This window comes from Mustela erminea, chromosome 1 (assembly GCF_009829155.1).
Source record: "Mustela erminea isolate mMusErm1 chromosome 1, mMusErm1.Pri, whole genome shotgun sequence".
Classification (NCBI taxonomy): Eukaryota; Metazoa; Chordata; class Mammalia; order Carnivora; family Mustelidae; genus Mustela; species Mustela erminea.
In genome coordinates, this window is record NC_045614.1 from 164763661 (window position 1) to 164791413 (window position 27753).

At 40.6% G+C, this 27753-nt stretch overlaps 1 protein-coding gene across 1 annotated transcript in view; it reads left to right on the forward strand.

The window, feature by feature from the left end:
- The window catches only part of MYH15 (myosin heavy chain 15), a 156056-nt gene that overhangs the window by 20701 nt on the left and 107602 nt on the right, over positions 1–27753 (forward strand). Inside the window, 7 exon segments of the mRNA XM_032344388.1 lie at positions 1307–1399; positions 3391–3454; positions 3545–3578; positions 3580–3635; positions 12691–12792; positions 14051–14191; positions 23233–23351. Coding sequence (XP_032200279.1) covers positions 1307–1399; positions 3391–3454; positions 3545–3578; positions 3580–3635; positions 12691–12792; positions 14051–14191; positions 23233–23351 — 609 coding nt within the window.

A 27753-nucleotide genomic window follows, 5' to 3' on the forward strand; every position in this document is an offset into this window, starting at 1 on the left:
TATGCAAAAATAAAATTAGATAATGCTGAGTGAGATTCAAAATCAATGAGTTATTGAGCTGTTAGAGCCTCTTATCTTTCTATGTCTGGCATTGTTATTTTGCTTTTTTAAATTCAATCCTGGATGCTCCCTGCTGTTTTTGCCAAGAAGTATATCAAAATAGCAACCTGGTCCAATTTTCAAACCATGAAAAGTTTCCCAACCACCACATTCCTGAATTTGATTGATTCCTTTAGGTATCATTGAACTCTATTATTCACTAGATATTACTTCATTTCTCTGTGCATTTTAGGTTGTTCAGTGTGTGTTTGTTCTAGCCATTGAGCTTTATGATAATACATGACACAATATGTAATACAATACATGAGAAACTTTGCTCCTTTAGCCCTTTTACCTATTTATAGTAGACCCATATGATGTAGAAGGGATGAAATATTTGTAGTTTTAAATATAGACTTTTTTTTTTTTTTTTTTTTTTTTTTTTTTAGAGCAAGAGAGTGTGTGTGCACATGAGAAGGAGAGGGAGAGAGAGGAAGCAGGGCTCAATCTTACCACCCGAGCTAAAATCAAGAGTGGGACACTTAACCAACTGAGCCACACGAGTGCCCCTAAGTTTATAAATTCTTGAATACTATATACTAAGTAATCCCTTCCATGAAATGGATCTTTGATGTTGAGTGGAAAACAACATAGCCACATTGCAATGGGGATGCTGAGTGCTCATTCAGACTTACTCTGTGGAGGTGACCTGCTGAACACACACAATTCGAATTCAAAATGAATACCATCACTGATTCCCTGCTTGGCACGGACCACTGGATTACTTAGGAATCATAACAAGGAAAAATATAATTTAATAATGCCAAGAATCTGCTGTATTATCTTAGGATAAATTTCCAGGTATAAGAATTAGGTGGGATGAGAGGGAGATAAACAATGGGGAAAATATAAGGCGTGAAGTCTTTTTGGAAATAGGCTATGGGATTTATTGATTGATTGATTGATTGATGGTAGATATTTAGTTCCTTTCCCCACTTAGGCCAATTCCAACCAAAAGAGAAGCATTGCAAGTAAATGAGCTCCCACATATATTCACAGGGGCATTGTATGTTAAGACAGTTTTTCAGTCATCTATTTTTCTGAGTTCTGATTCTGAAGTAACATTGTATAAAAAAAATTTGGAAACAGCTTTGGCTACTATTTATCCAAAGCAAGAATGGGGTCAGATCTAGGGATGGAGGGCTTACCACATTACAGAATTTTACTGATAACTTTATCTGCTGTATTTCTCTTACTTGTATTTCAGGGGACTTTAGAAGATCAAATCAAGCAAGTGCATCCTATTTTGGAAGCATTTGGAAATGCTAAAACCCTGAGAAATGACAACTCCTTTTGTTTTGTAAGTAACATGATTGAGCAGTATATCAGAGTCTCTAATTTTTAAGTAAATGGTAAAATTCAGGTCTGAGCATATAGGTGTAAAAAAATTTCTCAGACATCAAAGAGGTCTAACATTGTTAGACTGCTTGAAAAAGAAAGAGACCAGTTTTGTTATTAAGAAATTAAAACTATATATAAATATGTACCAGGGAAGCTTCTATTGTTTGGTCAATTTCAGGAAGACAGTATTTAATAATTAATAATATTAACAATATTTAATAGTTTCAAATTCCTTTCTACTCCTGGTAGAGAAGCTCACCCAGCACATTCTAATAATGCTTTATATTGTATTATATTTTACAGATTTGATAGTATTTTCCCCTTCATAATTTCCTATGCACTTCCTCATTCACTTAATACAATTATTGTTTCTACTCTTGCCTATGGCTCCCCTACCTCTGCATATTTTCTACTAGGGGAATTTTTTTTTTTGCAGAAAGAAAACATTTTTATTTATTTTTATTTTATTTTATTTTTTAAAGATTTTATTTATTTATCAGAGAGAGAGAGAGAGGGAGAGCAAGCACAGGCAGCAGAATGGCAGGCAGAGGCAGAGGGAGAAGCAGGCTCCCCGCTGAGCAAGGAGCCCGATGTGGGACTCGATCCCAGGACGCCGGGATCATGACCTGAGCCGAAGACAGCTGCTTAACCAACTGAGCCACCCAGGCGTCCCGAAAGAAAACATTTTTAAAAATCGCTTTTGATAACTGCAGTCCCAGGATAGAGGAAGAATTTGAATTTCAAACCTTACTTTCACAAAGCCATTTTATGACAAAAATGAGTGGCAGGGAGCCACTCTATAATTTACAAGGAAATTTGCAGAAGGCTTCCCATTTGAATCTTTGGGCACAATTAAATAACAGCCTCATGGTGAGGTGGTTGGGTTCAGTTCAGGGCCTTTGCACTGCCTTGCCTGTTCCTACACCTGCTTGTGAGGGTACTTACACACGTGTGTCTGTGTGTATGGTTCCCATTCCCCTAAATTTGCTAACTTAATGGTTCAATCCCCCTGTTTGTCGCCACGCTCCTTCCCTTGCGTGGCTGTGGTCCCCTACCTACTTCCTTGCAGGGGTGACCTTTACCAGCCTGTCATCCCCGGCACCGTCCTCCTCATCCTGCCAGCCCCAACTGCCTCCTTAGCCGCCCCTGGCTTCTGACGCGGGCTCTCTCTCCTTGGGCAGCCTTTCTGTCCCACAGATCCTGTCTTATGGCTTTTCATGAAAAGAAAGGGAAGGAACCCCATCTATTATTTATGCCAAAGCAGTGCTTTAAAACAGAAATCTGATCACATCTGCATAAAATCTCCCACGGTCTTCTGAGAACACATAAATAATATTAAACCCTACTTCTTCCTGTGGCCTGTAGGACTTAGTGATAGGGTGCCTGGGGCCTAACTCCCGGGCTCTTTTCTTTTTGCCCCTTTTACTCACTGAACTCCTGCACAACTGTCTTTTCTTTAGGATTTAAGGATCACCAAACGTTCCTTTGTGTTTCCTTTGTTAATGCCATCGCAATAGCTGCTTACACCTAGAATCTAGAAGAGTAGGACCACACCTGTTTTTTTTTCATGTGATATGCCCAGGTCCTAGTAGGTTTCCTGGATGGTAGTAGGTTTTCAGTGAATGTTTACTGAATAAATGAAAGAATATGCTGAACAGATGTTGCTTTGTCTCATTTTTTAGGTAAGAACGCTGAGGCCCAGAGAGATTCAATAATACACATAAGAACACACAGCTAGAAGTCGGCAGGTCTGACACTAGAATCCGGGGCCCCTGCCAGTTCTGGTGATCGTTCTGGCTTCCTCCAGGCATTAACTGATGCCATCTCAGGCCCATGCTGCATTTTTCTTTTAACTTTGAACTAGTCACTTTGGTAGTAATGCGTATAAGAAAGCCGTTGCAACTGTTCAGAATGTTTCCATAGGAGACTGTGTTTTATGCCCCCCCCCAGGGCAAATTCATCAGAATGCATTTTGGTGCCACAGGCAAGCTGTCCTCTGTAGACATCGATATTTGTAAGTAGCCACTGCACTATTGGATTACTTTTCTTCTAAGTTTTGCAGCAATACCTAAATAGGAAGCTTTATCCTTTTCTAATCCTGCAGATTTGCTTGAAAAATCCCAAGTGATTTTCCAGCAGCCCAGAGAACTACCACATATTCTATCACATTCTGTCTGGAGAAAAAGACCTTCGTGGTAAGTGTGTTATTCTGGAGCTGAGGGACATTGTAAAACAAGAGACAGAAGTCAGATTCTCAGACCTGGGAAAGTGTTGATTAGTAAGTCTCTTGAGAACTCAGTTTATTTATTCTAAAAGGTAAACAATTATTAAACCAATTATTAAACCAGTGTTCTATAATTTTTTTAAAAAGATTTTATTTATTTATTTGACAGAGAGAGAGAGATCACAAGCAGGCATAGAGGCAGGCAGAGGTGTGGGGGAAGCAGGCTCCCTACTCAGCAGAGAGCCTGATGCGGGGCTCGATCTCAGGACCCTGAGACCATGACTTAAGCTGAAGGCAGAGACTTAACCCACTGAGCCACCCAGGCAACCGAAGTGTTCTATAATTTTATATTGCTAGAGAGTAAATGTTTTCCCAATTTGGTAATGTTTGGAAGTAGACAGGATGCCTAGAAGGTATAAATGAAATTGTGTGTGTGTGTGTGTGTGTGAGAGAGAGAGAGAGAGAGAGAGAGAAAGAGAGAATGTGTGTAAAAACTTTAGGTAATTTAAGGCCTTCAATGATTAGAAAATTAGAACCACATGGGCGGTATAGACAAAAGGCCAGAAGTGGGAGTTCTATAAAGAAGGGAGGTTTGGGGTTGGGGTATGAAGGATGGGAAGAGGATTTAACCAGAGTAATGAGTGGAGGGTATTTCCTATGAGAGGAACAGCGGGTACAGTGGCAGGAAAAGGCAGGACAAGATCGGGGAGCAGAGAGATCAGGTGGACTGGAAGAAAGGATTTGCATAGAGGAATAGTAGAGATTTTATCCTGATGGTTTCTGAACTCAAGGAGTTGGGAGTGATGTACATATGTTATAGGGTTGGGGTAATAGGAGGTCATGATTTGCTGAGGGCAGTGACAATGAAGCTGATGTGGTGGGCAGGATGGATGGGAGGCCGAGATCCTAGAGGGAAGGGACTATAGCAGTCCTAGTAGAAGATCACAAGGCATTGTGTAAGGTTGTGTCTTTGGGAATGGGAGAAAGGGGATGGATTCATAGAAGAATAGGTGGGTCTTAGCAATGACTGAATGTAGGAATGAGGAAGTGATGAGCCAAAATATTCCCAAGTTTTATGATTTGACCAGGTTAAAGGTAGTACCATGAAGAGAAAGAAAAGTAACTAGTGGGACAAGAGAATGAACTTCCTGTAGTCACTCAATATTTATTGTGTGACTGCTGTGTGTGTACCAGGCACTGCTTTTTTAAGCATGGGGGTTGAAAAATAAGACAGACAGGTCCCTGCCCTCATGGGCTTACATTCTAGTATGGGAGGTAAGTAATAAACAAGTAAATGAAAACATATATAATTTTAGCAAATGGTACGTCTACCAAAAAAAAAAAAAAAAATAGGGTGAGAAAACAGTGAATTTGGGCTTGGTAGGGTAGCAGGTGGTTTTATTTTAGATAGAATGGTCAAGCAAGACCTCTCTGGGAAGGCAGTATTTTTGCAGACACCTGAAAGAGTAAGCGAGTGAGCAGGCACGATTTTTCGGAATAAAGTTACAGGAACAGTGAGTGCAAAGGCCCCGAGGCAGCAATGCATTTGTTTTATTCTTGAGATTACAAAATGGCCATTGTAATTGACAGAAAGAAGAAATTAATGGAGGGGAGAGGTGGGCAGGACCGGATCAAGCAGCACCTTGCAGCCTGAGGCAGAATATGGAAAGTCATTGGAAGGGAAGAATGAGAATCTGATTGGATTGCAAAGGTCTTGCATCTGAAGTAAACCACTGAGGACAAGGACGCTCCCACAGGAGCGGTTGTGGGATGAGATCAAAGATCCAGGTGGAAAAAAAAAAAAAAAAAGAATCCAGGTGAGCAAATTAGTGGGCAGTGATTTCCCCCAGCCTCCTATGCTAGGTTCAGTATGTTAGTCATACCCTTAGTGGTGTTTTGACTGCATGGTCTTCAAATTCAAAGTGCCCTCACTAAATGGGGCAAGCTCTGCAAACTGAATAATTATTTTGGGCACAGGTGCAGCTGGTGATACAAACGCAGCCACAGTTCTCCTGCTTTCCCTCCACCTAACGTGGAACAGATTTTTTTTTTTTTCTGGATCTTCCTCTGTTTAGCCCTGCCATATCTAATGTTCTTAGCACTGATTGCTATGCAAGCCATCTGACACATAGGGTTCAATGTGGGTACCAGCAGGGACTGTAAAATTTGGGGGAGCATCTCTGTTTACAACTAGAACTGTCCGAAGGCTCTGGTCTGCGGTGGAAAACGCAGGCTCATCTTGAATTCATTGATCTTGCGGAGTCTTTGGGGGCTGCAGAGATTGATTCCTGCACGAAGACTGACATCTGGTGGTCCAAACTGGGTATTGTCAGTTCATTTGTTCTCGGCACCATGGGCCATTTTTGGGGACATTTTAGAATTTGAGTTATTTTTATTCATGTTTGCCAAAGGAGAGCTTCAGAGTGTCCTGAGGATTGTTAAAGAGAACACACCCTAGCAACATATGGATTATGTCCACGTTTCCAAAAACAGAAGCGCTTGTCAGTATCAGAAAATAACCGTGTATGGAAGATCAGTCGGGAGGCAGGCCACCCACGGAAGGAGCTGAGGAATGGGGTGAAGTGTTATCCCAGAGCCAGCTCCCAACTAGTCTCTACATGGTCTGGAACATCGCTCCTCCCCTTACCTCTCACTTTACACTGACCCTTGGTCAAGGCTTGGCTGAAACCCACTTCCTCAGAAACCTCGGATACGGCTCCTTGAAATTCTTGTTCTTAATGTCAACTGGATGGGTTGGTCCTGCATATACCTTCCTATTTTTCTTCTCTTCTTTGTCTAGTTTTTTCTGTTTATTGTTCCCATTGCTACTATTCAACTGGTGTATGAACTCTAGGGTGAGGGGTCAGAAAACACCACCCTGTCTCTTAGAATTTTGACATTTTGCCTACTGCCCTGGGGGCTCACTTTGGTACATGTCAGTAGTGCATAGGGGTGCCAAGAGGGGCACCCAGTGTGTCTACTAGGGGTCTGAAGGCCTCTGGGGAAAGAAACTGTCATCGTCTGCACCTCCTATTCTGGAGCATATTAAGTTTTACTCCCCTGGCCCAATAGGTTTCTCTTGAACTGTTCTCCTATCTTCACTCCCTTTCTCCCCACTGGTTATTAGGAGGAAAAAGATGTGTGTGTGTGGGGGGTGTGTGCAGATTGTGCCCTGCCTGACTCCAGAGAGTGCTCTTCAAACTGTAGACTGTGTGAATGATTCTTTCTTGTGGAGTTGGGCAGTGTACAACCTCTTCAGCTGTCCATGGCAGTGTGAGAAACAGGTTATGATGGTTGATATGGCATAGTGGTACTAGCTACAGGACTTCGTGATTTTCAGGGTTTGGGGTTGTTTTTGTTTTTGTTTTGGTCCAGTGTCAGCTTTGCTTCTCTTCATAGTGAACTCAGCTGAGTCTTGGAGAACACTCATCCATGGTGAAAGTAAAATTCACTGTCAGGAAGACATGTGAAACAAATCTTTGAATGATGAAATACTCATTCTTTTTTTTTTTTTTTAAGATTTTATTTATTTATTTGATAGGCAGAGATCACAAGTAGGCAGAAAGGCAGGCAGAGAGAGAGGAGGAAGCAGGCTCCCCGCTGAGCAGAGAGCCCGATGTGGGGCCTGATCCCAGAACCCTGGGATCATGACCTGAGCCGAAGGCAGAGGCTTTAACCCACTGAGCCACCCAGGCGCCCCAAAATACTCATTCTTAAAGGCTTCTTTGCATCTCCTACTGAAGAGTGGAATCTAGAAATGAACTTGTATGAAGGTTGAGACCTGAATTTTTTGAAGTTGTGAAACAACTGAATTTACCTTTAGCATCGCCCTGCACCTCCTCTTTATGCTGTCCCCAATTTTCCTGACAAGCTCCCTTCCCCCCGGTTCTCCACATGCCTACAGCCTGGTCAACAATCTTCTGTGTGGGCCTTATCTGACCTAGACAGTCTTGCTGGCCCTCACAGTGTCTCACATAAATGTATTCACTATTTGTTTGCCTTTTTTTTTTTTTTTAACATTCTCTCAGGGCCATTCCTCTGATAGAAATGAAATTAATTAAATAAAGGAACCTCTGTTTACATGATACTCTGTGGTGACCTCAAGACTTAACACAATTAAAATTCGTTTTTCCTGGAAAATAAATTTTAATAAGACCTAGTGGGGAAGACGTCTCGAGCTAAAGGCCTTTCAGAGTCCCTCAAACATGCATGCGTGTGGTCTGTATGTTTCTAAGAGCTACCACTTCAAACTGACTACGGCTGCTGCCGTGAATGGTTAGGTCAGTGCATCAGCCATATTGCTGGTTAGTGAGATAAAGGAGAAGCCTATTAGTGTCCTTTTTGACTTCTTTTTTTTTTTTTTTTTCCTTTATGACTTCTTGAAATGCTGTGTCTGAAAGCAGGGAGGTGGGGCGGGAGGAGTGTGTGTGTGTAGCATGTGGGCCCTCCATGGTGCCTTATTCCCGCCTCCTCCTGAATGTTGACTCTTTCCTCCTCCTGGTCTGGGGCAAGCTCTGCAAACTGGACAATTATTTTCTGCTGTGTTTCCCATAGTGTTTGTCCAATTGTTGGGCCTGCTTGGATGGGAGCAACACTCTCCTGTTGGCAAAGGAGGAAAGAAATTCCCATCATAGTTACAAACACAGGTTTGAGAAGGTAGGTGGCTTAGTCTAACAGAAATACTAGAAACTATGTTCTAAATTCAACTGATCATTAATTTGGGACTGGCCAAGTAGTGAGTATTTCTAGGTTTCTATTTTCCTATATTCTACATACAAAAAATGTCAAATATAGCACCTTTCATTAAAATGACCAGAATGAAAATGATCAAAAATGAGATAATGAGAAGTGATGACAAAAATGACATAAAATGAAAAGGATATGGATGGTTATAATTTAAAGTGATCCAACTTGTAATTCTTGGAAAAACAATTTTAGAAGGTAGTATGGTGTGTGTGTGTGTGTGTGTGTGGTTTTTTGTTTGCTTGTTTGTGTTTTATTTTGGTATGAACTAAAACATCCAACAGAAACATCCTCTCATCCTAAAAACACCCAGCATTTCCTGCATTAGTTAGATGTGTGATTCCTGTAGCCTCCTTGAGGGAAAGGACCATGTTATCTTTATATCTTTACCCCCTCTTCATATCATATAACTATTGTAAAGAAAAAAGATTAAATAATTTGAAAGACATGTTAATGATGTCCATATTTGAGATGTGAGAAGACAAGATTTCATGGCACCCCCAACTGTAGCCTGAGTAAGGTGGTGACATTCACCAGCGTATAGAACCACATAAGAGGCATAGCTTCAGGGCAGACATGGAAAAACACATAGGTTCAATTTTGGTAATGTTGGATTTGAGCTACTTATGGCCGTCTGCACTGAAACGTCTAGTGGGAAGTTGGAGCTCTAGGTCGGGAGCTCAGAAAATATAGATTTGAGAGTCATCAGTAGAGCCATGAATGAGCCTTGCAGAATATATAGGCATTTCTTGACCTTGAAAGTCATGCCTTGAAAGGCATGACAGTATTTGACACCACTGATTACTCCCTCCTCCTTGAGAATCTCTCCTCTTAGCTTCTAGCACACCACCCTCCCTTGTTTCTCCCCTAGATCTCCGATATTTCCCTGTTGGTCTTTCTCCTTCATCTGGCCCTGTAACTTTAGAGTGCCCTGGGCTCAGTCCTTGCCTCTGTCTCATGGTGACCTCATTTAACAACGGGTAGCTTTAAAGATTGTTTCCATCCGATGACTTCCGGTGTTCTATCACAAGTCCAGAGTCTCTCCAGGATTCCAGACTGCTAGCTAACTGACTCCTCTATGTCTCAACTTGGTTTGGAAAAGAACCAAATTATATGAATGACTCACAATGAAATTTACTTGTGACTGATTTTTCTTCCCTATGGTACCACTATATTTTGAGGATTTTGCACAATGTAAAATGACAGAATCATAGATTGTTACGGTTTAGGCTGTAGATACAATAAAAACTATGGGTTTTAAATGTTTAAGGGGAATTCCTATGGAAAAGAGAGACACATAGAAGAACTCTAAACAAGGCTAATATGCATGCCCAAGGTCTTTTGTGATTTCAGTGTGTCAATTTCCTTTTAGTTTACCCAAAAATAAAACACTTTAAAAGAAAAAAATTTCTAGAAATTTGTAAGATGGAATTCTACAGTATATACTCTTCCTGTCTGACTTATTCCCCTCAGCATAATTATTTTGAGATTGTTCCATGTTGTAGCACATATTCATTATAACATCTCAAATTTAATGTGCCTAAGACCTGCCCTTGAACTCATCTGTTTCTCCCAGCTTATTCTCACCTGTTCCATCTACTTTAAAAAGCCACACTCTGAGCATTTCCTTACCATTACTCCTATTACTATGCTGGTTGAATACCATCATCTCTCTCCTGGATTTTTTTTTTTTTTTTTTTACGATTTTACTTATTTATTTGATAGAGAGCGAAAGTGAACACACATGCAGGGGTAGCAGCAGGTAGAGGGAGAAGCAGGCTCCACGCTGAGCAGGGGGCTTGATGTGGGTCTCAATCCCAGGCCCCAGGGGATTATGACCTGAGCTGAAGGCAGATGCTTAACTGACTGAGCCACCCAGGTGCCTCTCTCGTGGATTGTTTAACAATCTCCTACCTGATATTTCTGCTTCCATCCTGTTCTCTCTGTCTTTAAGACAGCAGCCATGGTAAATTACCAAAAAAAAAAAAAAAAAAAGAAAGAAAGAAAGAAAGAAAATCAGGGGCTCCTGGGTAGCTCAGTGGGTTAACCCTCTGCCTTCAGCTCAGGTCATGATCTCAGGGTTCTGCATCGGGCTCTCTGCTCAGCAGGGAGCCTGCTTCCCCCACTCTCTCTGCCTGCCTCTCTGTCTACTTATGATCGCTCTCTCTCTGTCAAATAAATAAAATCTTTTTAAAAAAATCAGATTATGTCATTCCTCTGCTCAAAAACCTTCAACAGCTTTCTATCTTACATAGACATAAATGTGCAAATCCTCACCCTGGCCTGTGAGGAGCTATGATCTATCCTCTTGATGCCTCTCTGACCGCATAACCTACTACCACTTACTTCCTTAATTTGCCTCTTAAGCCACTCAAAATGCCAGGAAAACTTCTACCGCGGGGCCTTTGCATTTGTTTTTCTTTGTCTGGAACATTTTCCCTCACTTATTTTCCCCCTCAACTCTTGCAGGTCTTTATTGAAATGTCACCGTATAGAGGCTTTCCCTGACCACTCTATTGAAAACTGTAGCTCTGTATCACCAACACTTTTTTGTTTTTAAGATTTTATTTTTAAGTAAACTCTACACCCAACATGGGGCTCGAACTCACAACCCTGAGATCTAGAGCTATAGGCTCTACTTACTAAGCCGGCCAGGTACCCCTGTATTGCTGATACAATTTATCCCCTTTCCCTGCTGTTTTTTTCCATGGCACTTATTAACATTGTACATTTCATGTCTTTTCATACATTTTATTTATTTTTAAAATTTCTGTCTCCTGCTGTTAGAATAGAAGCTTCATGGGGACAAGATATTTCCCCACCCCACTGACGTATCTCTAAGACTTACTCTAATGCCTGGCACATTGCTAGAGCTCAACAAGTGTTTCTTGATAAAAGTGAGGCATGAGAAAGAACACAAAGAGATTCTTGGGAATTATGAACATTTCAGGGACATTTAAATCCTCATTCAAATAAGGCTTTGAGGATTATATTTCTATTAAATATATATGCTGTATATCTAGTACTTACCTTCAGCTTGATCTCCTTTGGGCTAGCCCGATTTCTTTTTACTTTTTAACTTTTATAAAACAGCCTCATTGAAGTGTTGTCGATATAAATGTAAATGCTGACATATGTGGGAGACCATTACCGCCATCAAGTTAACGCAGGGATCTGTTCAAAAGTTTTCTCGTGTTCTTTTGTAACTCCGCCTCTGCCCTTTCTCACTCCTCTGAGGCTTCCCCTCCCCACCCAGCCCCTTGGCAACCACTAACATGTTTCCTGTCACTACAGAGATGACTGCATTTTCTCGAATTTTATAAGTTGGAATCACACAGTGTATACTCTTTTTTGTCTGGCTTATTTCACTCTGCCTCATTATTTGGAGATTCTTCCATCCTCTCGCATATGTCCACAGTTCAGTCCTTTGTTTGCTGACTAATAATCTGTTGTACGGTCACACATGAGTTTGTTAACTCTTGATGGACACTCGGGTTGTTTCCAAACAGAGCAGCTGTGAACACTGGGGAAGTGTGCTGTTTCTGAGATCCAGGGTCGAGGATAGCAGCTTCACTTCACTGAGTGATAAATAGAAAAATCAAATGGGCTCAAAGAAACTTCCCAGGGAGCCAGTGTGAGGCATTAAGCGGTTAACGGGATTTGGCTAATGTCCCTTGCTGACAGCCTGCCTTAGCTTCCGCCTGCATTATGTTTCCTGACTAAGTGAATCATGTCAGGAGCCTCAGACACATCGGGCGCAGTGCTGAACACGGACGCTGATTTATGGATTCCTTGAAAGACAGCCTCAGCCTCGCTAATAGGGAGGACGTGATATGACAGGATACATTTCTAAGTGTTCCTGGGGCGCTCAACCCCAGGGTCTGCCCACTTCCTAGACTTTGAAACTCAGCCCTGCTATATGTATGATTTTACAAAACATTTTTTGTCCTCTGCCCTCAACCGTGTATCTAGGCCAAATTCCTGTTCTCAAAGTTTTGCCAACATGCGTTATCTGTTTTATTCACACCCATTCAAGCTGTTGTGAGTGACTCTGTTAGAATTTGGTCTGCGTGGTCTTCTCTTGGGAGGCATTAACACATGACTGACAAGTTAATAGAGGGCAAAATTTGATTGCAGAGGTTTGGCTGTAGAATATGGATTTCATTTTGGCTTGTTTACAAGTGTGCTATCAGCTGTAAGAGTAAACTGTGAATATCGGTCAATTATTTCCTAACGCCTTGCAGATTTCTTTAACTGTTTAACTGAAGGTTTTCCCACTGCAGACATGCTCCTGGTGTCTGAAAATCCCTCTGACTTTCCCTTTTGCTCTCGTGGAGTCATTGCTGTGGACAGCCGGGATAATGCTGAAGAACTACTGGCCACTGATGGAAGGCTCGTTAATTACCAGCGCAAAGTTTGGGCATGACAGTGAGAAACGGCAACATTTCAGATCCTTCCTCTTAAGGGTCCTGGAGAAGTCACTTTCCTTCTTTCAGGGGTGGAGGGTACAAGTTGCTCCTCTGGGTCTGTGTCCGTTCCGAGTTTACTTACTTACTGAAAAAGTGTACATTGTGAGTTCGGTAACTCTAGAATGTCTGGAAAGATAGGAAGATGTTTCAACTCAAGGGTAACCACTGTTTTTATTTGGTATAGGTCTTTATAGTCTTTGTTCTTTTTTCTTCCTATTTGGGTTGCTACTATATAGTTGGTTTGATGTTTTGTGTTTTTTTTTTTTTAATAAAAAGATCATAATCACACTGCATTTAGTATTCTGTATACAGTTTGCTTTTTTGATTAATCTTATAATATAAGCATTTTCCGTGTTATTACAAACTCTTCATAAACACTTAAATGAATACTTAATATTTTACCAGACATTTGTCCTGTAATGTAGTCACTGTAGTTAGCCATTCTTCTATGGTTAGACTCAAAGATTTTGTTTTGTTTTCTACTGTGGTAAATATCTTTGTAGGTAAATGCTTTTCCCGTATATTAGATTCTCCTTATGCTACATTCCCCAGAGTGAAATTACTAGGCAAGGATTATGAATTTTTTATAGTCTCCTGATACATATGCTAAATTAACCACTAGAAAGATTGCGCCGACGTCTACCCTCTGGGAGTGTGTGAGAACACACATCCCGTCAGGCGCAGCGGCTTCTCAGGGTGTGGTTCTTCTGTGCCATGGTGTTTTTCTTTTCTGAAACACTTCCTCTGCCAGTCTTTGAATAAAGTGGGGGGGATATATGGGAGCCCCCCCAGATATGCAACCCATCCGATATTGGTGCTACTTCCTGCCATAACTATGAAAGGCAAAAGAATTTACCTCATAGATCCAGCTAATGATCAATGTCTGGAAGGCAGAGGGAAGCAGGACATCCAAGGAAAGTTCTAAAACTACTAGAAGTTAAACAAGCCTTCCTAATTCTCGTTTAAAGGGATAAGCAGACTGCGGGTGACCAAGTGCCAACAGGGCTGATTTGCATTGCCTTGAACAGAGCTGTCACACCTCCGGGCTGTGGCGATCTGTTTCATTCCCTCTGACAGCCCGTGGAGTGTAGGGAGGTGTGACACACAGCGGGGGTGAGGTGCTGACTGCAGCCATTAGGCAAATGAAGACATGGCCATCTGTTTCTCTTTTTACAGCAGGCCATGGACATCTTGGGCTTTCTTCCTGATGAGAAGCATGGATCCTATAAACTCATTGGAACCATCATGCACTTTGGAAACGTGAAATTTAAACAAAATCCCAGAGAAGAGCGAGTGGAGGCAGATGGCACGGAAAGTAAGAATTACTCTGAGGCTATGGCACAGATTCTTCAGTTCCCGGACCCCAGGCTTGCTCCCCTTTCCTTGCAGTTACCTCCCCTCTTGGTTTTCGAAAATGATGAAACTGATCAGCAACCTCCCTTGATGGCAGCTTCTCAAAATTACTCTCTGAACCACCATTCTGATATATAATTCTTGTATCTCAGATTGAGAAGCATTCCTTAATTATTGACAGTGCCAGTAAATTTGCCAAATGTGGGTAAGATAGGCTTGATGATGAGGAGAGAGACTTGCTGTCAGCACATAGCCTGCTGAGAAAAGCAGAAAAAGGAACAAATTACCAGAAGATATATTAAGTGACATAATGGAGGTGTGGACAAAGATCTTTAGAATTCCAAGGGTAGGGTTTCCATTGGGTTGAGACCACAACAGCTTCACCTGCCTTTGTTTTTTATTCACATGAAAAAATCTATAGTCTTGCCTGCTTACTAGAAGATTTGAGTCCTCTTACAATAAATGATCTGTCTAAAATGAACATTAAAATAGAAAATCACAATTATAAAATGAAGAAAGTATAGTTATTATAATTATTTCATTCAATGTTAAAATTCCTAGCTACTAAAACACAAGGAGGAAACCCATTCATTCAAATCTTTCAACAAATAATTTTAATTTAATTTAATTTTAATTTTTAATTTAATTTAATTTTAATTTTAATTTAATGATTTTTTAAAATTTTATATTTTCGGTTGTAAAAATATATATACACATATATGTATGTTGTACATATATATATGTATACATATGTTTATATATATACATACATACATACACATACACACACACACATATATGTTACCATTTTAACTGTTTTTAAGTGTATAGTTCAGTGATATTAAGTACATTCACAGTGTTGTGCAAACATCACCAGTATTCATCTCTAGAACCTTTTCATCATCCTAAGCTGAAACTCTGTACATATTAATAACTCCCTATTATTTCCTTTACCTCACCCCTCTCAACCATTATTCTGCTTTTTGTCTCTATGAATTTGCCTACTCTAGGTATTTCATGTAAGTATTTGTCTTTCTATGTCTGGCTTATTTCACTTAGCATAATGTCTTCAAGATTCATCCATGTTATAGGGTGTGTCAGAATTCCATTCCTTTCTAAAGCTGAGTAATATTCCTGTATGTATAGTTCACATTTTATTTATCCACTTATGGACACTTGTGTTGCTTCTACCTTTCATTACTGTGATTATCGCTGTTGTGAACATTGATGTTTAAATATCTGTTCAAGTACCACACTCAGTTCTTTTATACGTGCCCAGAGATGGACTTGCTGGATTAAATGGTGACTGTATGTTCAATTTTTTTTTTGAGGAATTGTACCATACTATTTGCCATAGTGACTGTATCATTTTACATTCCCACCGGCAATGCATAATGATATCAGTTTCTCCATATACTCATCAACATTTATTTTTTCCTATTAAACAATTTTTATAGTAGCCATCCTAATGGGTTTAAGGTAGTACCTCGTTGTCATTTTGGTTCGCATTTCCTAGTGATCAGTGATGTTGAGTATTTTTTTATGTATGTATCGGCCATTTATATATCTTCTCTGGGAAAATATCAATAGCAAGTAGTTTGTTCATTTTTGAATTGGGTTGCTTGTTTTTTTTTTTTAATTGTTCATCAAGTTATTTTTGAGGTCAGTGCACAATACTGGCACTATTCTGGTGCTGGGGATATATCAGAGACCATATCATCCCTGTCTTGACTGCCTAATGTGGGAGATAAAAACAGACAAATACACATGACGTCATCATGGAAAAAATTAAGCAGAGCAGAAGAATAAAGAATAATAGGGGCTAGGGGGTTCTTGTAGATAGAGCGGCAGAAAATCTCCTCAGGGAAGAGAACACTTAAGCACAGATGAGAATGAAGTAAAGGACCTGGGAGTTATGTAAACTTCTTCTATATTAACATATTAAAATATGCTTTTGTGACATCTTATTTGTTGCTTTATTTTGTGGTTTTTGTCTTTCTTTTGCTTTTTCCACCCTTTGAAATAGTTTTGTGAGGAATTGTTTTCATTAAGAAAGCTTGGAATGCTTATTTATTGGAAAATACATGTAAGAAAGCGATGCACGTGATGTCATCCAGTCTCCTCAGTGGTTCCTTCTCAGAGTCTTTGCTGGAGCGTTCTCATCTTTCCCACTTCTAACTGCTGTTGGGATGGTGGGATCCATTCTTGAATCTTTTCTCTGCCCGTTTCCTAGGTTATCATCCCAAACCCAACATGTGTAGAATTGAACTCTTCACCTCATTCTGCCCCTGCTACCAGCTCTTCACTTCTCAGCTGGATTCTCTCAGTTGCCCTGACTCTTAGCATCATCTGAACTCCTTTGTCTCTGCCTTGCTGTGTCTACCTTTACATATATATAAAACTCATCACTACTTACACACCAAGACCATGTCCAGGGCTACCATCTAGCTTGAGCCATTGTTTCTTACCAGATTATTGCAGTAGCTTCTTTATTAGTTTCCCTATCTTCACCCTTGCCTTATTACTGATAGTTCTGCACAGAATAGCCCTTGGTGATACTTTCATGGGTCAGTTCATGTCTTCTCACTCTAGACTCATCAATAGCTCCCATCTTACTTAAATACCAAGCCCTTAAAAAAAAAAAAAAGATTTATTTATTTATCTGAGAGAGAGAGAGAGATAGTGTGTGTGTGTGTGTGTACACAAGCCGGGGGAGGGACAGAGGTAGAGGAAGAGAGAGAATCATCAAGCAGACCCCATGCTGAGTACAGAGCCCAGTGAGGGACTTAATCCCAGGACCCTGAGATCATGACCTGAGCCAGAACTAAGAGTTGGGTGCTCAACTGACTGAGTTACCCAGACAGTCTTAAACCCCACGTTCTCATAAGCGTCTCATTGTCTTCTGTGATACTTCTTAAATCTCTCTGATCCTACCTCCTACTGTGATATTGTGATTTATAATAAAATAAATTATATTTAATCTTTGTTCCAGTTTCTGACACAGAGTTCTTAAAACCCTTGAAATTTTCTAAGCGATGAGAGCTATACAGGTGATTTTGTTGTTAATGAGGTGACTTTTGGACTGTACCTAAGGATCCGGGCTGGTCACCATAGGAACTAACCATGTGGTTGGGCAGATGGAATTTTCAGTCCTACCTTCAATTGGGAAGAGGAGAGGACTAAAGATCGATTTCTATCACCAATGGCCAATGATTTAACCATCATGTCTTTGAAATGCAGTCTCCATAAAACCCTAAAAGGACAGGTTGGGAGAGCTTCCAGGTTGGTGAACACATGAAGATTTGAGGAGGAAAATGTGCTTGGAGAGGGCATGGAAGCTCGGCACTCTTTTCCCATACCTTGCCCTCTGCTTTCTAACCCATCTGGCTGTTCCCGAGTTATATCTTTTATAACAAACTGTTGCTATAGTAAGTAAAATGTTCCTCTGAGTTCTGTGAACCCTTAGCAAATTAACTGAACCCAAGGAGGAGGTCATTGGAGCCATGAGTCTATTGCCTGTGAGTCAATAGCTCAAGAGACAACCTGGACTTACAACTGGCATCTGAAGTGGGGGAGTAGCAGCCTTGTAGAACCGAACCCTTAACCCATGCTCCTTCCTCTACTTCTCATGTTAGGATCCTCTTGGTCATGTTTCTCAGTCTTTCTCCATTTCTTATTACCAATTTAGACCATCAGCACCTTGCATGTTGGCATCTTACAATGGGTTCACTTTCTCTTTTCCTGGTCTGGTCTGTCTTGCATATGTGCACAAAACTAATCATTGTGAAGCCTGACTCTATGCCATTTCTTTGATAAAAGTCTCTTTAATGTTTCCCCTTTATTCAATGAAGCCCTTATAGTGATTGGCATCAGAAGCCTTCTGTGACCAGAAATCACTTGCTTTTCTCAGTTTACTGTTCATTCCCTGACTTTATGGTCTAGTCTTTGACCATTCAGGTTCTCTCCCACTGCAATACTTGTAAGTCATGCTGTTCTGTCTCAGAAGTTCTTGTTCTTCTTGTATTTGCCTATTCAAACTCTTCTCATCTTTCAAGGCTCAGATCAAATACCATTTCTTTTTTGAAAGCTTCCCTGATCAGGCAGTCTAGAAGGGATCTTTCCTTCCTTATTTTAAACTTTCATAATAATTGATTTCTTTGTCTCTGATTAGCGATTGTTTTACTGACTTGTTATTTTTGTTTGTTTGTTTTATTTGGTCTCATAGATTATAAACTCCTCGATTTCCAACTTTCTGTCTCGTTTATCTCTTTTTCTATAGCATTTCGCACTTAGACCTTACACAGAGCAAGTGATCAGTAAGCTTTCTTCAATAAATTCGGGAATTATGAACAGCTCAGAAACAATATTATAAGCCTACATAAAAGGCTAACAGTTGAAATCCATTCTTTTAACCCTCTTCCACATTAGCCAGGTTTTGGATTGACAAAACTGGACTCAGTTCCTTTCTTTATATCTGATTGTTTACATATGGGATTGAACTAGGATGAAATTGTAAAGTTGGAGAAAATTTTCTTTTGTTTTTCTCTATCCCCTTACTTGTTTTCAGATAAAGTCAGACTTCATTCTATCTTCTTGACTTCAAAATGTACTTACTAGGGGTGCGTGGATGGCTCAGTCAGCTAAGCCTCCGACTCTTGGTTTTAGCTCAAGTCATGATCTCAGAGTCCTGGGATCCAGCCCTGTGTCAGGCCCTCTTTTCAGCGCAGAGTCTGCTTGAAATTCTTCCCTCCTCCCTCTCTCTCCTCGTTCTTTCCTCCCCCTGCTCACATGTGTTCTCTCTCTCTCTCTCAAATAAATAAATAAATAAACAAACAAAATCTTTTTAAAAATGTATTTACTAGACCTGGCTACCATTCTCTAGAGAGTAGCTCTCAAACTGTGCTTAACATTGGAATCACCCAAGGAGCTTAGGAATTGATGGAGCCCAGACCTCACCCAGACCAATCTGGGTAGGTACAGGCATCATTGTCTGTTTCGGCATCTTGCCAGGTAACCCCAATGTGTGGCCAAGTTTGAGAACCATTATAATATGGACTCTGTTCTTAAATTTTCATGTATGTCAAAATCACCTGGGAAGCATGATAGAAACAGGCCTAGACCCTAACCATCTTCAGCAAACCAAGTCCTTTGTGCTTTTATGAGCTTTCCAGGCTATTTTGATCCACACCAATGTTTGAGAACACCTGCTCTGGCTAAACTATCAGACAGCCTTATTAAAATCCATGGGTGTATTCACAAGGTCCTGGGGGCATGATGGTAAGAATCTCATAAAGCCTCCTTTAAGAACACATCAGGTCATAGGATGAAAATGTGTTTACTGACCTTGCTGTGTTCATAATAAACATTTCCTAAATGTCAGATGGATAGTTATTCATAGACTTAAACTATTTTCACCTTGGTTGTGAAACTTAGTGCGAATGAAGTAATTTATTCTTTAGAACGAGATGACTATTGTTTTCTATCTAAACAAAACAGAACAGAAAACTAGAGAATGTGTAAAGATATACACCTGTAGGATAAATGCAAACTATACTACTTCTCCGTAGATACCTGGCCTGTCTCTGTAGTGGGTGGGAAATAATTCTATCATGTTGGATGCTATTTCTGTTAGAGCCTAAGTTGGGATATTGTACAGAGAATTTGCGTTTCCTTTGTTCATGGATAAAAATAGACTTAAAGGACTGTCCTTAACACTGGGAAAAGGAGGCACGAGTTTGAGACTATTATTACCTGTATTGTCCATCTGAATGCTTCCAAAGCTCAGAAAACTGAACTCCTGTCTTTTTTTTTCCTGAACAAATACTGTGGAATTGTTCGTTTTTCACATTGTCAGTTAGTATTCATTTTCACTTGGATTCGTCAGGCACATTACATTGCTTTCTTTTAAATATTTTTGTTCTAGCTTATGTGCTTTTTAAAGTCCCTTCCAGTGCAAAAAGGGCATGGTTTGGATCCACCGGATTCTCCACTTTAAATAATCATGCTTTTGTCTCCGAACATGGCTCTTTTAGCACGGGTATCACAGCATAGGATGAACACGTCTGCTCTACTTTTGATTTTTCCATTTATTTTCCCAAATAGGCTTTGCATTTTGAAAGGTTTCATAGCAACTGGGTACCTGGGCCATTATCACTGACATAGAGTAGGTGTGTAGCTTGTAGAAATGTATGTATAATATGTATTGATTTTAGTTAAGAAGCAAATAAACATTTCAAGCTTTTTAAGCCTTTGTGAAAATTTCAAAGGCCCACAAAAGGAAATGGATATAGATAATACAAATGACATATTAGCTCTCTAATTGTTTTTTGTTTTTAATTCATTCCCTGTCTGTGGTTATTGCTCAGGAAATCTTGTGTTTCTTAGTGAGGTAAGGAAAGACTGCATTTCCCTCTATGCTAAGACATTATTTTACAAAATGACTACATCAGATATACTAGCATATATCAGAATTCATCTAAAAATCTAGGATGCGCCAGTAGTTTCAGACGAGTGAAATGTTCCTTTTATTTGATAACTGAAGAAATCTAAAATTGGAAATGTGCTTATAATTTTTTTCCCATGGCTTTCTCTTGTATTATCGTCATTTTTAAAAACACGAGATGTGATACACGCTTATTTACTCTGTTTGATAACGCTCATTCTTCCCCCTTAGAAAATGGAAGCACTGTTTTAGAATTGTCATTGTGTGGGTTGTGAGTATTCTTGTTGGACAGCAGAGGGCACTATGGAGCAATCAGAGACTTCACAGGAAAAGGGTTTTGAATAAATACAAGGGTCCTGGCTTATGTTGATTACTGGTGTTTGTCTCGAATTCTCAAATTTCATGGCCCAAGTCCCTGTTGCACTGAAAGAATCCACAAGTACATATGTAGAAGGGAAAAATAGGCAAATAATAAAGATAAGATTTTCCATATCTGCCAGAGGAATATTTCTTTTCAAAAGAGGGCCAGTATCAAGAAGTAGATTGTTTTTACACGGAGGTATATTCACATGCCATAAAATTCACCCTTTTAAAGTATACAGCTCAGTGAGTTTTAGCATAATCACAAGATTGTATGACCATTACCACTATCTAAATCCAGAACCTTCAATTACTTCAAAAAGATTCCTATTCTACACTTGCAACCAGTACTATGTTGTATCTTAACTAACTGGAATTTAAACAAAAACTTGAGAAAAAAATAACACAAAAAGAATCCTGTACCCACTGGTAGGTACTACCCATCCCATTCTCTTCCTAGCAACCACAGGGACTACTTTCTGTTCTTTGGATTTGCCTATTTTGGGGAGTTCCTATAATTGGAATCACACATTGTGTGTGCCTTTTGTTTCTGGTTTCTTTCACCTAGCGTGACATTTTCGGGCTTGATCCATGTTGTAGCATGCCTCAATACTTCCTTCCTTTTCAATGGCTGAAAAAATTTCCGTTGTATCTCTATGCTGCATTTTGTTTATTCTTTCATCAGTTGATGGATGTTTGGGTTTTTCTACTTTTGACTGTTACGAATAATGTTGATAGAAATATTTGTGTGCAATTTTTTGTGTGAACATATGTTTTTACTTCTATTAGGTCTATACCTGGCAGTAGAATTTCTGATTCCTTAAGTACCTCTAACTTTTCAGTAGCTGCCAAACTGTTTTCCATAGTACCTATACCATGCTACGTTGCAACCAACAATGTGTGACAATTTCAATTTCTCCACACCTTCACCGACACTTGTTATTGTCTTTTTGACTATAGCAAGTCTAGTGGGTGTGAAGTGGTATTTCATTGTGGTTTGATTTGCATTTCCAAGAACTAACATCTTTTAAACATTTAGGATTCAGACATTTTATTTCAAAACTACAGTCTACCTTGCTACATCCATCTAAACACACCCTCCTCTCATACTCTGGGGGGTCTTTTTGCCTATAATGGAATGAATTTTTTAAAATATTTTTATTAACATATATATTATTTGTTTCAGGGGTACAGGTCTGTGATTCATCATTCTTACACAATTCACAGCACTCACCATAGCATACCCTCCCCAGTGTCCATCACCCAGCCACCCTCTCCCTACCCTCCCATCCCCCAGCAGCCCTCAGTTTGTTTCCTGAGATTGAGAGTCTCTTATGGTTTTTTTCTCTCTCTCTGTTTTCACCTTGTTTCACTTTACCCTCCTTACCCCTATAATCCTCTGTCTTGTTTCTCAAATTCCTCATATCAGTGAGATCATATGATAATTATCTTTCTCTGATTGACTTACTTCTCTTAGCATAGTAGCCTCTAGTTCCATCCATGTCATTGCAAATGACAAGATTTCGGGGTTTTTGATGGCTTTATAATATTCCAATGTGTGTATGTGTATGTGTGTATATATATATATATGTATATTTACATATATATATCATATTTTCTTTATCCATTCACCTATTGATGGGCTTCTAGGCTCTTTCCATAGTTTGACTATTGTGGACACTGCCGCTATAAACATTGGGATGCATGTGTCCCTTCAGATCACTACATTTGTATCTTTAGGGTAAATATCCAGTAGTGCAATTGTTGGGTTGTAGGGTAGCTCTATTTTCAACTTTTTGAGGAACGTCCAGGCTGTTTTCCAGAGTGGGTGCACCAGCTTGCATTCCTGCCAACAGTGTAGGAGGGCTCCCCTTTCTTATAAAGGAATGAATTTTATTTTATTTTATTTTTAAGATTTGATTTATTTATTTGACAGAGAGAGAGAGAGAGAGGGAACACAAACAGGGGGATTAGGAGAGGGGAAGGAGGCTTCTAGTGGAGCAGGGAGCCCTATGTGGGCATCGATCTCAGAACTCTGGGATCATGACCTGAGGCAAACACAGACGCTTCAGCACTAAGCCACCCAGGTGCCCAATGAAATGAATTTTAACGATGTTTCCCTTTCCCTTTTCCTCCCTTCCCTTCTCCTTCTTCCCCCCCACCCCCTTCCCTCCTTGCCTTCCTTCCTTTCTTCTGACCAGGTGCTGACAAAGCTGCTTTCCTCTTGGGCATTAATTCCTCTGAGCTGGTAAGGGGCTTGATCCATCCTAGAATCAAAGTTGGGAATGAATATGTTATTAGAGGTCAAAATGTAGAACAGGTAAGGTGATATTTCCAGAGCATTATGACTCTATGATCTTGTAATAATTGTATACATATTGTACTTGTTATTTTATAAAAAAGCAACTAAGAGCTCCTGTGAGGAGTATTTGGAATGTTTTCACTGGTGATGCCTACCACAGTAAGTGCTCTTGGGTTAAAAATCTTTCCGGATTCTTAAGACACCATTTGATACTGTTCCCATAGGTAACAAGTCTCTTTGCAGGTGGAGGCAAGCTCTTTACTTGTGACCAGTGCCTTTTTTGTCCGGCTAAGAAGCTTTCAAAGCTGTTAGCTCCTGACATGAGGAAAATTAGCAAATTGGCATCCCCCCTCCCCAATTTGGAATATTGACTTTTTAGAGTAACAGTCACCGTAGTTGAGATAGGGTTTTAAAATATCAGCTGAAGTTAGTATTTGAAGGAGGGGTGTTGAGAGCAGAAATGAGAGATAGAGGGTCAGGTAGCTTTTGTGCAGCAGCCAGGAGAATCGTTTTAATGATAAAATAACAAATGCTCTGAGGACTGCTGATCCCGAGGCTCTGTCAGAATGCAGCAAATGTTCCCAGGGATGCCGGGTAATGAGACCATCTAAGTGTGCTAGTGCATTCCAAAATAATAATTTACGTCTCTAATGTATAGTAGCCATGCTGCAGAAACACATACACACTGAAATCTCAGCTGACAGTAAACTACACATTTCTCTCTCTCTCTTTTTTTTTTTTTTTAAGATTTTATTTATTTATTTGAGAGAGAGACAGTGAGAGAGAGCATGAGAGGGGAGAAAGTCAGAGGGAGAAGCAGACTCTCCAAGGAGTAGGGAGCCCGATGTGGGACTCAATCCCAGGACTCTGGAATCATGACCTGAGCTGAAGGCAGTCACTTAACCAACTGAGCCACCCAGGCGCCCAACACATTTCTCTCTTAAATCAAGTCCAATACAGAAGGGTCAGCCTTCTTCCAGATTGTAGTTCAGCCCCCTGGAATACATGGTCTCCAAAGTTGCCGCTCACAGTGAAGGATCATTTGTAGAGAAGGTACACCCACCTTTACTGCTTGGGGCTAGAAGTGATGTCATTTTCACTAACATTCTATCAGGGAAAGTTAGTCAGGTGACCCCCTTAGCTCCAGGGGCCATGAGAAATGTCGTCTTTCTGCAGAGAGGGAATGGTATGATCACATGGAGTATGTCTAAAGCATTTACAGGTGTCGTTTCCTTCTGTTCCTACAACAACACTCAGAGGTAAAGAGAGCAGGCATACTGCTCCGATTTCCCAGTTGGGGAATCTGAGGGTTAGGGAACATAAGGAACACTGCAAAGGGCACGCAGCTAATATTCAGGTGACATTTAGATGGTCTACATACATTCTACATATATTCTAAACCTGAATGTGACAGACAAATGTACAAATTTGTGATAGAAGGCAGTTATTTGATGACAATAAACTCTATTTCTTTTTGGTATATTAAAGCATCTGGCATGACTATGTTATTTAAAACATTTCATCCATCTCCTAGTTTAACTTACTCTATCCATCAATAACTCTACCTTTGTCATAATACTAGATGGAACCCATGAGTTTCTATTTTTATTCTTCCTTCTCACCAGACCTCCTTGAGGCTGTGGGCTGTGATTAGTTCATTTCAGTACCCTTGGTCTCTAGCACAGTGCCCTGCGAGTAGTTGGTGCTCCATAGCCATTAAGATAAACTAAATATGGAGCTGAATTTGAACCATGATCAGCAGAACACTTAGTTGAGCTATTGCTTGTGGTGAGGATAGGGGTGTTTGGCAGTTTCTTGCGTTTTAACGTATTCACCACAACGTGCGTGCATGACATGCTATGATTATAGAACGGGGACTTGCTCTGTGTAAAACTAATGAGCCCAAAGGAGGACTGAAATCAAACCTTCGCCTCTTTAATATTGTGTTCTCAGGAACTGAGTTACCACCAGCCTTTACTATAATAGAACCAGTGAAGCAAGCTAATGTATTATTATCCAACATTAAAAGAAAAAAAAAAATTCCTCATCTTCCATCCTTTCTGTCTTTCTCTTTCTCCTGCTCCTGGAGAGAGAGTAAGAAAGCACACTGTAAGGCTTTTCTTTTCTTAGGAATTTTACTGACTTTATAGAGACAATTGCCACTGCTAAGAATAGAGATGTATATGCTCTGTTGATGACAATTGCAAAAGATTGCAAAAATTCTTGCAGTGTTAACACTTACAGAATTTGGTTCCAGCTCAGTGTTGACTGACTCTGGGACCTTGGTCAATACCTTCACCTCTTGGTGAACCCAGTGAAGAGGTGGAATTCCTCTGTGTCTCAGCAGAGGGGTGACCGGCATCTAAATGGGACGGTCCTTCTGGTATGAGTGTGTCCTGCCCATGGTACGGGTTTTGGATTCTTGCTCCCAGGTGCTCACTGCTAGTAGCACTCAGTCACGATGGCACTTGGAAGAACACCCTGCCTATTTTCAAAAGCGCTTCTCCTTAGGGGCAGGTCCCAACCCCAGTTGAGAGCCACTACACGTCACTCTCAAGAACTAAGCTCCTTCAGGTCCAGTATTTCATGATTCCACGAGAGTTCTAACTCTGCCCTTTAGAAAGAAATTGTTTTAATTTAAAAAGGTTGAATAATGACAAAAAATTGTAATAGTAACCACTGAGCATATGTTAAATGCTTTGTATAGATCTCTCATTCAATTGGACAACAAGCCTACAAAACTGATTTTGGAGGTGGGGGGCTGCGGAAAGAGAGTGCTAGGAGGGGGAGGGGCAGAGGGAGAAGGAGAAACAGAATCCCAGGCAGCCTCCTTGCCCAGCATGGAGCCTGAGGCAAGGCTTTCATGATCTTGAGGTCATGACCTGAGCCAAAATCAAGAGTCAGGTGCTTAAATGAGTGTGCCACCCAGGCACCCCTACAAAATCGATCTTATTTATATTTCCATTTTATAGTCCAAGATGGCAAACCTTACAAAGATGAACTGCTCAAGGCAGTGTAGTAAATACTGCAGTGAAGTTGGGGAAGTAAGAAAAGCAGACAGGGGTTGGGAGCGCGGGAACTAACATGTATTGGGTACTAAGCACCGAATGTTGTGTTATATTTACATCCTCTGTCTCATTGACTCTCTTCCTACAACCTTGGCAGATGCATATTTTAGTGTTGTTATTTTACCGATGAGAAAGGCAAGGATCCAAGTGGTTACAAATATGGCTATTTGACTCCATTTCTTTCTGGTGGTTGTTTTTGTTCTATTGTGTGCTATTGCTCCCCGAGGATCAGTCTTCTGTGAGGTTATTTGAAAAAGAGCTAAGGAATGAGTCCGTGTGGTCCCTGAAAAGTGGAAGTATATAGGTCTCGCTGCCTACGTCCGCCTTCACTGGAGAGACGATGATGAAAATGATTCACTAGTAAGCAGTATGTTGGTTTACTGGTTTCGGTCAGCAGACGCCGTAACATCTCCTTCTTCCTCTGACTACATCTTCAGGATCTTCCCGTTTCTTCACTACTCTTAGCCCTGACCAGTTTCTCTCCCACCCCCACTTCTGAATATTTAGGGAATTAAAAGAGGGTCAGCAAGTTTGTCGTGTTCTTTTTAAAGTTTCAAAGTGACTGCTGTAGACAGAGAGTGATTTCCTCAGGGCTCCAGAGGACGAAAATCATTCCTGGTGCTTTATTTGTGCGGGTGTGCTCTTGATGCCCATAATAAAAAACTGTAACGCCAGCCGGCGTATGGATTACTGTGGAAATGACTCAAGATAACTGATCAGAGAGTGGGTGACTCATCCCTAAATCACCACCAGACACCAACTGGCTCCTGCTGCGTGCTCTGTCCTGGGCAGCTGAGGGATGAATGGGACAGGCCTATTTTAAATGTTAAGTGGTTGGAGCCCATTCTGCTTCCAGGCTTGGAGAACGTCCAGCTGAAATCCACTCCTACTTGGAGTCTGTCAGAAACCCGCTACTACGGCAGCACCTTTGCATCGTGGAAGCGGCGTCTGCATTTATCTGGCATCAGCCCAGCACAGAGTCTGGAGCTCTCCCCAGTAGGTTACGTTAAAGCCTTTGCCACATACCTCCGGGGATGGGAAATGCAGCCTGAGTTTTAGGGTGGGAGAGTCTGAGTCAGATTGATGCACTCAATTGCCATTCTCCCCACAGGGATTTGAGAGCAGCCCTGGGGACTGATAGAATAAAGAATGTGGAAGCTGAGGCCAGAAAGAACCTTCAAGACCATTATTCAGGTGAAGAGACCACAATCTAGAGAGGTTAGGCCACGTTCCAAAGGTTAGACAATTTATTAGTGGCAACGGCAGCAGCGGACAAGGGCTAGGCGTTCCAGATCCCTACCCTGCTCTCCCAGTATTTTGCAGACTTCATGGAGCACAGGAATCCTCCGGGG